Raw genomic sequence first — 14,313 nt, 5'->3', positions numbered from 1 at the left:
CGATCATATTTGAATACGGGATTTTATTCTGATTCGAGCTTAAGGAATTCCTTAAATGCCGTCGTCGCATGACTCGCGTCAGAGATCGGAGAGTTATGAAAACCATTAATTGTAAATTTACGAAAAGTTAAAAGAATGAGCTGGAGCCTTGGAATAGAGAAGCTAGAGGGTTTTGTTCTGGTGGCCGCTATTCGCAACCCAATTCTTGCTACTCGCAGTCAATTGCTACCTACAAACCACCACCTTATAAGAAATTGCTACTTACAACCAATAAATTATTCTTGAACTCCCCTTTTTGCCCTTCTATACAATAAACATAACATCCATACAACCCAACAATCCCATTCCTTCTTCTTCCGTTTGTTCCCTTTTCTAACCTAGGTTTTCTTTCTCTCCAGTCCATCCACAGCTCCAGTCGACTCCCACCACCCACGGGTACCATTACCGCCACCACCCACCTACCCACCATTACCACCACCACCAACCCCCACCCCACAGGCCCACCTCCCGTCTCTCTCTCCCTCCCCCGTTTCTTCTTCTCCTATTGCCCCGTTTCTTTTTCTCCTCCATCAGTCGCCACCACAACACCACTCTCACCACACCACAATAGCAATACAACTTTGAGGCGAAGGAGGTGTGAGAAGAAAGCACAACACACCGGCATCACCAACTATTTAGAAGTTGAACATTGGTAAATTTTTGAATCTTATTATTACGCAGGTGTTTTTGATTTTTGTTCAATTTTAGTTTGAATTTTTTTGAGAAACGCACAGTAAGTATGTTGCTATTTCGTGTATTTCAGATTTGATCGAACATTAGAGCCCGTTTGTTTTCCACAGTTTCAGATATTAAAGTCTGATTGTTTGCCCCTATTCAGATTTTAAGATCTGAAATTTATTGCCTCATTCGGATTTTAGTATCCAATTTGGCCGATTGGCCCCTATGTACTACAACAGCAGCTGAATTTGTTAGCATAGCTCATTCGGAATGTAATATCTGATTTTTTTTGCCTCATTCAGATTCTAATATCCAAAATATTTGATCCCATTCGGACTTTAAATTATACCCGAGTCGTGTATGTATTTTACCCCAATTCTGTAATCGGTCTCCGTAAGTTTTTCACTCTAGACGTTTTCATCATATGATGTGAACCGATTAGACAGTGACACGAACCCGTTGACATTGTCCAGGAATGATTGACAAAATTTTTTAATTTTAATATGTAGCTGAATTTGTAAGGTAATGTCATTCGGAATTTAATATCTGAAATGTTTTGCCTCATTCGGATTTTAATATCCAAAGTATTTTACCCCATTCGGACATTAGAGTCCGATTTGTCCCCTCTATTTCAGTCATTAGAATCCGATTGTGTGAGAACCCATAAACATTCATAACATTACCCCACTCGGAGTTCTTTCTTCTCCATTGAAAAATAATAGGAAAACCCTAATTTGGCTTGAAGAACTTGAAGTAATTTCTTGGAGTTTGACATGTAATCTGAAAATTTCTCTTCTTGTGGTAAGAAATCTTTCTTAAACTATGAGTATTGATGAATATGTGCATATAGAATCAACCTACATGGAAGAGATTTAAGAATTAGGGTTCTATAGTGCTTACATGGTGATTTTATACCTAATTCATCTTAAATTCTCAAATATTGTTAATTGGTATGGATACTATGATTTTGATCATGGAAACCCAAGATTGATGCATGTTGGTTGGTATATAGATGGATTATGAGCATGAACTTGTAGAATTTTGAAGTTGCTTAATACTATTGATGTTGAGAAATTTTGGAAAATCTAGGCAACATCCAAAGCTGCGTTTTTCATCAAATTTGTTATACTTAGACAAGTTTATTGGTTATGGGTCCTTTCGAGTCTTAAAGATAGTTAAGTTGGTGTTGTTTTGGCGATAGAATCATCAAAAAATATGAAGTACACGATTTGTAATGAATATTCGATCACAGACTGCTCTGCTGAAAAACCGTGTTTCCTGCACAGAATTTCTGAATTTGAGATTGAATTTGAGTTGGTTCTCTTACTTATAAAATTCCGGAAAAAATCAAGGATGAACTTTGATGTGTTATTATGAGTTATACCAAATCCCAGGTCATTTGGGTGTATACTTTAATCTTGGCAGATTTTACAAATTGGTGTGACACTGCTGGAAATACTTTGACCATAGCATGTGGTCTGAGTTTGTGGGATTAATTGAGCGACCTAACGAGGTCGTATTATTCTAATTTTTTGAGTAGTTGCTGTTATGTATATCTAATTTGATCTTATAAATTCGTGGTTCTTAACTCTGTACTAATTAGTCTTTAAAAATACAACTTTGAGTCTTCTATTTGGGAAGGACATGCATTTCATGCATTCATATGTTGCTTTGTGCAAGTAAACTTGATTTTTTCTTTTTGTAAAGGTGATTTGGTGATATCAATTGTGTACTAGGTGTTAACGAGGTTCCGAGGTCGTCTGAGATACGTAGGCCGTGAGCGACGTGTTGGTGAATCTTTTGTGTATAAGTTAGAGGTGGGGTTTTCTTGACACTTGGCTCATATTTTATTACATGTGCAAGTCTTATGCCAATTTAATGCTTCTCTTATGAGCTTGAAAGTAAAAAGTTTATTGATGGAAAGTTTTTGTCATGTTACCATTGATAGATGCTGATATAATTCTATAGCCAAGGTTTATGTGGTCTATCGTTGGTATTACCTGACACGGTAGTTTATTCTTTGTTAAACTTCGTTTTGGGTGTTTCTAGACGCGGGGTGTGACACCGATTTATGTATCTTTATTCAGAGATTAGTATCCGATTCACCTACCTTTAATTCAAGCGTTAGACTAATGTATTGTTTGCAATGTACAGGAAATACAATGACACGAATTCCTCCTACTGTTTCTACAAGGAAGAGAAAGGCTGAGCAAACTTTAACTTTGGAAAGTAAACGAGGCAAAACACGAGGACGAGGCCAGAGGCAAGAGGTTAGGGGTGAGGAGGATGTGGTGGTTGAGCAACATCGTGAGGTAGACTCTAGTACCTGGTAGGAAAATAAATACTATAGTTTTGCATGTGGTTTCATATTAGTCAAATGCAATAATGTGATAAACCTTGATTCATTTATAGATTTGTATCGTTTTTGCAAATCGTACGATTTTGACAACTATGATTCTAACGTATTGTTTACAATGTACAGCAAATGAAACGAGTTCCTCCTACTGTTTCTGCAAGGAAGAGGAAGGCTGACCAAACTTTAACTTTGGAAAGGAAACGAGGAAAAAGTCGAGGACAAGGGCAGAGGCAAGAGGTTGAGGTACATTCGGAGGTAGAGGAGGATGTGGAGGTTGAGCAACATGCTCAGGTAGAGAAGGATGTAGATGTTGAGATACATTCAGAGGTACAGGAGGATGAGCCACATGTTGTTCTACGGGAGGATGAGCCACATGATAATGCAGGGGAAGATGAGCCACATGTTGAAATTTGTGAGGATGAGCCACATGTTGATGTATGGGAGAATGAGCATGAGTCCGTTCAACAAGAGGACGAGGTACATGAAAGTTTGAATACGATTTTGTGTTTCTATCTTTGAATTGGATAGATATATTTCACTCAACTACTAGTACTACTACTGCTCTAGAATTTTTCGTCTATGATTCATTTATAATTCATTTATTAGACTAAACTATTGTTTGCAATATACAGGAAACGACACAAGCCAGAGGATGAGGGAGAGGACAAGGACGGGGGAAAGGACGAGGGAGAGGGCGTCAGGCGAGGCAAGAGGAGGTAGACGGTGAGGCAGTTGGTCCACAAGATCAGAGTTTGTTAGTGGATTTTAGGAACCATGTTGCTGTTGATATTTGGAACGGTATGGAGCGACCATTGTTGAAACTGCACTCGCACGGACGTAATTTGAAGAAGTGGTCAATAGCGGAGGCAAATGAGAGGTTACTTATGAGGGTTAGAAGTTCAGGGTTATTATTTCACTTTCTCAGATTATTTCTTCATACTGCAACAAAGTGTTAATGTCTGCCATTTTGGACAGTGTTTTGGGTGGGACTAGGGCTAGGACTTCAACTTGCCCGTATGAACTACGACAAGCACTTGTTGAAGTGCAGATGACTTTGAGGGGATCGGAGGCTGCTGAAGCAAGCATAGTAGGCCCTAGTTCTGATCGTTACTCGAGTCGTTACACTAGGTGCCGGCGCATGACCGTACTTGAGACTTGGTATTCTTTGACTTGTTTTTAATGGACTTTATGGCTTGATTTTTATGGCCTTTATGGCCTTGTATTTATTTTGGACACTTTATGACTATGGTTTATGGACTACTTTTCGTGGTGGAATGACTTTTGTTTTATTGCAGATAAATATTAGGATATTTGTAATAATTGGATATCGTTAAAATATGAATGTTAAGTAGGACACCAAACGTGTCCGAGCGTAATCAAACGTCGACTCTCAGGGGGAAGGGGCGGATATCGTAGTGGGAGGAACGAAAGACATTGATGATTCGATAAAAAGACAACCACCGCCTGAAAAACAGATGCTATGAGGTGAACATAAGAATTTTGCTCAAAAAACCCATTTTGTCGGTTTCTAGTTAACCCGTTGCAATTATTGTAGAGAATCTGAAATTTCATTGAATAGTCATGTCGGAAAAATTTCTACACAAAATCCTGTCAGCACGTATTTTGAGGCATAAATTTGCTGCAAATAACCCATTTTTAACTACAGAAAAATGCTAGCATCATTGGATTTTTGGACACGAACACGTTTTACGAGGAATAAAATTCTTGCAAATGTATATTTTCATGTTGCCATGTTATACGAGGAAGAATTACATCCCATTTTCACCACTAATAAATAAGGGAGTTAATTTTCAAATTTTCCTTTTAATATCCACACACTTTTTCGTCCATTATAGCCCATTCATTCAGAGAAAATTCAATTCGGAAATAAATATCCAAAATATATAACAAATTTTGGACTTTAATTTCTAATTTATATATTAGTACTTGGATTTTAATTTCCGAACAGAATGAGAACTATCTGATAGAATAACACCAATCGGACACTAATTATCGAACTGGATCAATAATTTCGAAAACAAATATCCGAAAGTTATACCCATGTTCAGACTTTAATATTTGATTTTCATACCTTTAATTGGATTCTAGTTTTCGAACAGAATGAAAACTATGAGATATAGCCCGACACCATTTGGATACTAATGTTCGAATTGGATCAATAATTTCGGAAAGAAATATCCGAAATTTATACCCAAGTTCAGACTTTAATATCTTATTTGTATACCTTTAATTGGATTCTAATTTCCGAACAGAATGAAAACTAGTCAAATGCATGACACCATTCTTGTTTCTGAACAGAATGTCACAGACTTGACAACTATGAGTTTTCAAACAGAAATACAATATAAGAGTTTCATTGACGATCCGAAAACTACAAGCAGACCGTAATCATCCAATTTTCATAACATTAGAACACATTATATAATACAACACATTAGATCGTTTCTCAATCTTTTGAATGGCTAATTGACATGGATGACCTCCTTTGTTGCTACGTCAACGCCGATGATTTCGTTGAACTTCTGAATGGCTGCAACATGTGCTGCATCCCAATTTTTAGCGATAAAAAGACGATATTTTTTTCAATTGCAAGCTATTGGTGGCATAGGGGAACCTTTTTTAAGGAATACCTGTCAAATTGCATTACGTACTTATAAAAGATAAATTAAGACGGATTTAAATAGCGCAATTCATTATATAGATGACAACAAATCATTTACCAAAATAACACATGTACAAAGTGTCCGCCGTCAACAAACCCGATAGTAATAACCTTTCGTTTCATGAAGGGTAAATGCTTCGATTGGAGGGGGAGGAACGTAAGACATTGAACATTTGATAAATGGACAACGACACAATTATAAGCAGATGCTATGATTTGACCCATGTCTGGCATTGTCATCCATTGTTCTTGGGGCGCCGGACTTTCATACCATGCCAAGATATGAAGTAATTCCCTAGCCCTCTGCGTCCCCCCTACCACTTGTTCGTAAAGGTGTAAATGTGTTTCCAACTCTTTCTGCAAATCACTTCTTACCATTAACCACTCATGAACATCGTCTTTCATGAAACCCGACACTGCTCGAAACCCACAATTCCCATCATCTTCAACATCCTTGACCGATTCTATGTAAGGTCTTATTGCTTCTGGGAACTGATTGATGAAGGGGCATATAAAAAGTTGTGCTGGAACTTTTGCTTTCCCTTTCAGATTACGCCGCGGTTTCTCTTTGACGGGCTTAGGGGTTTGAAGGGATGCCATAACATGCTCAAATTCCGAGGGATCCCTACGCGTTGAATTTTGTTCTTTGGTTGCATTTTTTTCTTTCGTTGACTTCCGACCGCATGGTTGTGCATTCACTTTGGGTTCAAGGAGAGTACTGGTTTTCGGATGAGCAAGCTCTTGCATTTTCTTAACATAATTTAGTTTTACATCAAATTGATCTTCATTCAAGAACTTGTTGTAAAAACAATCAAAGTGAGCCAAAAGCGTCTCCTCCATCAAACCCTCATTCTGGGGTGCAAGCAAAGAAAGTCTCTTCCAATGGTCGTAGATTAACTCAATCGGTAGAGGGATATTTTCCATCTTGTAAGGAGCAATCTCATGAGCGTAAGGTAAACCATGGGTGTGCCTCAAAGAACACTCGCATTGACGCTTCGATTCCACAAACCATTCGACTTGATGGGAAGCTGCTAAAACAAGTGTCATGGCATTTGACGAAACAACTCCCCTTAGCCTATCAAATAGAGTTGTCCTAAAATCATGTTGCACAGAATTAAGGCTCTTCTCATACAAAACTTTGATTTCAGTAACTTGTAACAACATCAATCTGTGAATCTTCTCCCATATAGTATCAAAATTGCATTGCGAGTTTTCAAGATGATTTTTTAGCTTCGAATGTGAACTCTCCGCCCTATGCATAAATATGGCAAGATATTAACTGTAGCAAATAACATGAATAAATGAAAATTTTCCAAAAACGCGTGAATAACATGAATATTAAGGAAAATGCCAGAGTTATGAATGAAGTGTTTACCTATTACTTGTTAGGTTTCCAAAATGCATGACTTTGTCCATCCAAGCTCCTATAAACCTCTCTTTGTAGGGTACCAACCAATTTTTCTCGACGTACTCAAGTGCTGCAGGAACCATTTCAAAATTACGCTTCAAAACACAAAGGCGCTCCTCATACTGTGCAACACTCGATGAAAGGACGACTAGGCCCCAACTGCAAATAAACTCCTCCCATATCTTGTCATCAAACATCTTTCTACACTTGGCTAATACGTTCTTGCCAATATGCCACCTACATAGGAGGTTGGTAGCTTGAGGGAAAACATGTTCGATGGCATTCATAAGCGCCAACTCTCTATCTGTGACAATAACGGACGGAAGCGCGTTGGGATCCATCATGCCTTTTAGCTTCTCCAAGACCCAAGTGTAGTTTTCCGTTTTTTCACACTCCATGAAAGCAAATGCTGCACAAAAAGTCATCTCCGTCGATGTTACACCAACAATTTGAAGCAAAGGAAACTTGTACTTATTCGTCTTGTATGTGCAATCCATCATTAAAACGTGGGGAAAAGCACGTAACATCTTCCCGGCAGATGGAGGAGACCAAAACAACTCCGTGACATTCTCAATCTCGTTCCCACGGGTCCAATGAACGTAGTGGTACTTTTCTAGCTGATCCAACAAATGTTGCATTTGAGATTTTCCAGCTTTCTCTATCACTCGATACTTATGTCGTACATTGTACACGGTTTTGATAGACATTACGTTCTCAGGATCTTGAACCTTCAAATGGGTTAAGATTTCTTTGGGTTTCACCAAAGCGACTAACAAATCAACCACCGCGCTAGTCTGCTCTGCCGACAACCTCCCGGCATACGAATGGCCCTCCAAGTACACCGCTGGAGGATGGTTATGGGTGCCATTGTGGACAGAGACAGTCCAACCATCATTGCCCTTTACAGCTTTCAATTCAAATGGGCATTCACATTTTTTGGTGCCCGTGGACCATACTCTCTTCTTCACAGCTACCTCCTTCCCATCAACTTTCTTCACAAACGGCCTATACTTACCACTTCTTTCACATGAAAATCTTATCCTAGGTGTGCGATTCTTAATACATTTCTCAGAACCCTAATCACAATGATAAACCCGTGTTGTTTACCAGTGCATCTTATCCAATCTACCAACGCTTCATCGGATAGAAAAACCTACACACACATTACAAAAAATTATAGCCCGTAATATAAGATTGCACAAGATAAATACTCAATCAAAAAAACACTTACCATCTCCGTTGTAAAATGCTCTGTATAATCGTATGAAGGACAAGTTGAAATAGGTATAGTCGATGGCCCTACAAAACTACCAAGTGTTGAAGTGTCAACCTGTAACACCCAAAGACCAACCAGGTAAGTGTAGGATTTTCTGCAGTTTTATTCAGATATTAATATCTGAAAACTGGCACTAAATTCGGATATAAGAGTCCACAAATGTTGACAATATTTGGATATTAATATCCGAAAAGTTGTACATAATTCTGACATTAGAGTCCGAAAAGTTAGTAAATTTTTGGCACTATGTATCCAACTGTAAATACAGGATTCTCTGCAGTTTCATTTAGAGATTAATATCTGAAAACTGACACTAAATTCGGATATAAGAGTCCAACAATGTTGACAATATTCGGATATTAATATCCGAATAGTTGTACATAATTCAGATATTAGAGTCCGAAAAGTTAGTAAAGTTTTGGCACTGCGTGTCCAACTGTGTCGGGCCAGAACTGAAATTGAAAATGGAAGGCTTCTGAAATTGAAAATGGAGGGCGGGCTTACCTCTTGCTTCGATTTTTGCTCTGTCACTACAACACCTGTGACATGTTTCTCAACATCCGTTGTGTAATCTTCCGACTTCAATTTTGTGGTGTATTAATGGGTCAACTTTTTCTTGTTTATCAATGGAGGGAGAAGAAGCAATCGAGGTTTCCATTGACAATGTAGGAGGAAGAGGAGAGGAGGAAGATAGGCAAACTTGGCTGCTGGTAGGAGGGGCCTTGTGGTAGGTGATGACAGCTGGGTAGGGATGAAAATGGAGGAGTTTGAATGGGGGAGGGAGGAGACGTTTCGGGAGAGAGGGATGGACGGGGAGATTTTTTGAGGTTGTATGTTCTGGGAAGGAGGGAGGGATGGACAGGAGATGATTTTTGTGGTTGTATGTAATGAATTATGTAAGAGGATAAAATGGTCAAATAACATGAGATTTTAGGGGTATAATGGTCAAACTGAATAAGGGCATTTTTGTCCATAATTGATAAAAATTTTAATCGGCTGCGAGTAGCAAGAAGTGCGTTGCAAATAGCAGCCACCTTTGTTCTTTGCTGAAATAATATTCTATTAAAAAACGAGTGAATAGTGCCTTGTTTTCTTACCGAGGCACTGTAGCATATACTAAATTGACCCAGATGATGACGAGGCTAATGCCATGTAGTTTCTCACTTTTGGCTCGTTAAAACAGGGCCATGTGGCGAGGGTGATATAGATGCTTAGAGCATGTACACCAAGCATAGGTAAAATACCTACTAAAAAAGCTACAATTTCTACTTTACCTATTCATTTTTTCTTCCACACCACAATAGCCTCTTCATAATTTTCTCTGTATCCATTAAACTACATGAAATTATAGAAAAAAATAAAATTGCAGTATATATTTACACCGTCAGTCTCAAATGAGGGAGTCCGTATTTTAGTTAAAATGTGGACCTCCTCATTTCTTTCATTTCCCGATAGAATTTTGATGATCCGAGACGCTCAATGTGTTCAAAATGTGATTTTAAGGTTATCTGAGAGAAATCGGCAAAAAAAATGATCGGGAAGGGCTTCATCCGAGCAGTTTTTGTTTGAACTGTTCGATAAAAAATAAACAAAAACTGCTCAGATGAAGCCCTTCTCGATCATGTTTTTTTGCTGATTTCTTGCGAGTACCCTTAAAATCACGTTCTAAACACATTGAGCGGCTCGGATCATCGAAATTCAATCGAAAAAGGGAGGTTCGCATTTTATTAAAATGAGGTGGTTCTCACCGGACTGTATATTTACACACACACACATATATATGTATGTGTGTGCATATATATAAATACGTTCATATGTACTGTATATAGCATGTATATTGCACACCTCCGTGGTTGCCCGGTGAGATCGAGGTCGAGGTTGCCATCAAGATTAAGGCTGGTGAGGTCGAGATTGCTGTCAAGATCGAGTCACCGTCATCGCTGGACTCATTGAAGACCTCCGTTGTAGACCTCTGTTGCGGACCTCCGTCGAGCTTCAGCTAGAGTATTCTCCGTCAAGATCGTTTGTGCCAGAGGCATTCTTCGTTGGAAAGAGAGAGAGAGAGGAGGAAAAGTAATAAAAAAAAGGGCGCCGCTATTTGCAGCGTAATTTTTGCTACTCGCAGCCGATTAAAACTTTTATCAATTACGGACAAAAATGCCCTTGTGCAATTTGACCATGATACCCCTAAGACCTCATGCTATTTGACCATTTTACCCCATTACATACAACCACATACTCCTGATTTCCCTCCCTCCCCAGACCACATCTCCTCCTTCCTCCCATTCAAACTCCTCCATTTTCATCCCTACCCAGCTGCCATCACCCACCAGCAGCCAAGTTTGCCTATCCTCCTCCCCTCCTCTTCCTCTTAAATTGTCAATGGAAACCTCGATTGCTTCCTCTCCCTTCATTGATAAATAAGAAATAGTTGACCCATCAATACACCATGATTTGTAGTCAGAAGATCACACAATGGACACAATGGAAGTTGAGAAACAAGTCACAGATGTTGTATTGATGGAGCAAAAATCGCAGAAAGAGGTAAGCCCGCCCTCCATTTTCAATTTCAGAAGCCCTTCATTTTCAATTTCAGTTCTGGCCCGACACAAATGGACACACAGTGCCAAAACTTTACTAATTTTTCGGACTCTAATGTCTGAATTATGTACAACTATTCGGATATTAATATCCGAATATTGTCAACATTGTTGGACTCTTATATCGAAATTTGGTGCCAATTTTTAGATATTAATATCTGAATGAAACTGTAGAGAATCCGACACTTACCTGGTTTGCCTTTGTGTGTTACAGGGTGACACTTCAACACTTGGTAGTTATGTAGTGTCATCGACTATACCTACTTCCACTCGTCCTCCATACGATTATACGGAGTATTTTACAACGGAGACGGTGAGTGTTTTTTTGACAGAGCATTTATCATGTGCAATCTTATATTACGGGCTATAATTTTTTTCATGTGTGTGTACGTTTTTCCATCCGATGAAGCATTGGTAGATTGGATAAGATGCACTGGTAAACAACACGGGTTTATCTTTGTGATTAAGGGTTTTGAGAAATGTATTAAGAATCGCACACATTGGATGAGGTTTTCATGTGAAAGGAGCGGTAAGTATAGGCCATTTGTGAAGAAGGTTGATGGGAAGGAGGTAGCTGTGAAGAAGAGAGTGCAGTCCACGGGCACCAAAAAATGTGAATACCCATTTGAATTGAAAGTTGTAAAGGGCAATGATGGTTGGACTATCTATATCCACAATGGCACTCACAACCATCCTCCAGTGGTGTACTTGGAGGGTCATTCATATGCCGGGAGGTTGTCAGCAGAGCAGACTAGCACGGTGGTTGATTTGTCAATTGCTTTGGTGAAACCCAGAGAAATCCTAACCCATTTGAAGGTTCAAGATCTTGAGAACGTAACGTCTATCAAAACCGTATACAATGGACGACAAAAGTACCGAGTGATAGAGAAACCTGGAAAATTAAAATCTAAGTACTGGTACATAAATCAGAAATTAAAGTCCAAATCTTGTTATAGATTTCGAATATTTATTTCCGAAATTAATTTTTTCCAAATGAATGGACTATAATGGACAAAAAAGAGTGTGGATATTAAAAGGGGAGTTTGAAAATCAATGCACTTATTTATTATTGGTTAAAATGGGATGTAATTCTTCCTCGTATAATGTGCCAACATGAAAATATATATTTGTAAAAATTTTATTCCTCGTAAAACGTGTTCTTTCCTGATATCCGCCCCTTCCCCCTGAGAGTCGACGTTTGATTGCGCTTGGACACGTTTACAGCGATCACATTGTAACGGTTCATTTGCGACCAATTCCCCCATCCCATCTATTGCAAGGAATTGGTATATACATCACTACTCATTCGCGGATGGATGGGATACACAATATTGTGACAAGATCAAAGAGTTTAAAAACATAGTGGGGAACGATGTGGCAACGACGGACATAATCGAACTAGACTAGGTTGGCTCGAAGGACTTTTATGTAAAATTTGAGTTCGTAGAATTTTATTGTAAAATATGAAATTTAGGCAAACCATTTTTTTTGGTAGTGTTCTATGTTTGTCTAGAGCATTGTCCGTTCATACGGCACTCCTCATTTAAATCTAAATTTTCACATACAAATATTGTCTAGCGAATTATTTGTGGCTAGGAAAGTATCAAGAATGATTCAAACCATAAAATTTACGTTTTGGTGCCCTACTTAGCATTCATATTTTCATGGTATCCAATTATCACAAATATGCTAATAGTTATCCGCAATAAAACAAAAGTCATTCCACCACGGAAATTAGTCCATAAACCATGACCATAAAGTGTCCAAAATAAATACAAGGTCATAAAGTCCATCAAAAATAAGTCATGGAAAAGACAAGTCTCAAGTATAGTCACGGCGCCAGCACGTAGTGTAAAGACTTAAGTAACGATCCGAACTAGGGCCTGCTATGCTCGCTTCAGAAGCCTCTGGTCCCCTCAAAGTCCTCTGCACTTCAACAAGTGCTTGTCGTAGATCATACGGGCAAGTTGAAGTCGTAGCCCTAGTCCCACCCAAAACACTGTCCAAAATGGCCAAAGCCGCTACATTACGCTCTTTCGCACTCTCGGTAATTCTGTGCAGGAAACACAGTTTTTCAGCAAAGGAATCTGTGATCGAATATTCATTAAAAATCGTGTACTTCATATTTTTTGATGATTCCATATCGCAAACAACACCAACTTAACAAACTCTAAGACTCGAAAGGACTCATAACCAATAAACTTGTCTAAGTATAACAAATTTGATAAAAACGTAGCTTTGGATGCTGTCCAGATTTTTCAAAATTTCTCAACATCAATAGTAGTAAGCAACTTCAAAATTCTACAAGTTCATGCTCATAATCCATTTATATACCAACTAACATGCATCAATCTTGGGTTTCCATGATCAAAATCATATTATCCATACCAATTAACAATATTTGAGAATTTAAAATGAATTAGGTATAAAATCATCATGTAAGCACTATAGAACCCTAATTCTTAAATCTCTTCCATGTAGGTTGATTCTATAGGCACATATTTATCAATACTCATAGTTTAAGGAAGATTTCTTACCATAAGAAGAGAAATTTTCAGATTACATGTCAAACTCCAAGAGATTACTTCAAGTTCTTCAAGCCAAACTAGGGTTTTTTTTTATTATTTTTCAATGAAGAAGAAAGAACTCCGAGTGGGGTAATGTTATGAATGTTTATAGGTTCTCACTCACAATCGGATTCTAAAAGTTGAAATAGAGGGGACAAATCGGACTCTAATGTCTGAATGGGGTAAAATACTTTGGATATTAAAATTCAAATGAGGCAAAACATTTCAGATATTAAATTCCGAATGACCTTACAAATTCAGCTACATATTAAAATCCGAATGGGGCAATAAATTTAAGATATTAACATTTGAATAGGGGGAAATAATTAGACTTTAATATCCGAAAACTATGTCAATTATTCCTGGACAATGTCAATGGTTTGTGTCATTGTCTAATCGGTTCACATTATATGATGAAACGTCTAGAGTAGAAAACTTATAGAGACCCATTATAGAATTGGGGTAAAATACATACACGACTCGGGTAAAATTTAATGTCCGAATGGAGTCAAATATTTCAGATATTAAAATCTAAATGAGGCAAAAAAATTCAGATATTACATTCCGAATGAGCTATGCTAACAAATTTAGTTGCTACTGTAATAAATAGGGGCCAATCGGCCAATTGGATACTAAAATCCGAATAAGGCAATAAATTTCAGATCTTAAAATCCGAATAGGGGGCAAACAATCAGACTTTAATATC

The 14,313-nt window shown here is 38.2% G+C and overlaps 1 protein-coding gene across 1 annotated transcript; it reads right to left on the bottom strand.

Annotated features, from left to right (window-relative positions):
- Nucleotides 1-5,676: 5,676 nt before the first annotated feature.
- LOC131321159 (PKS-NRPS hybrid synthetase cheA-like) lies at nucleotides 5,677-10,854 on the bottom strand. Its single transcript, XM_058352167.1, has 7 exons — nucleotides 10,680-10,854; nucleotides 8,945-8,979; nucleotides 8,396-8,494; nucleotides 8,294-8,317; nucleotides 7,132-8,240; nucleotides 5,868-7,008; nucleotides 5,677-5,724 (listed from the first exon to the last, which is right to left on the bottom strand). Exons 1-7 carry the CDS (start codon nucleotides 10,852-10,854, stop codon nucleotides 5,677-5,679), a joined length of 2,631 nt encoding a protein of 876 aa, XP_058208150.1.
- Nucleotides 10,855-14,313: the final 3,459 nt, after the last annotated feature.

The sequence above is a fragment of the Rhododendron vialii genome, chromosome 3a (assembly GCF_030253575.1).
Source record: "Rhododendron vialii isolate Sample 1 chromosome 3a, ASM3025357v1".
Lineage (NCBI taxonomy): Eukaryota > Viridiplantae > Streptophyta > Magnoliopsida > Ericales > Ericaceae > Rhododendron > Rhododendron vialii.
This window is presented reverse-complemented; position numbering and strand designations above follow the sequence as displayed.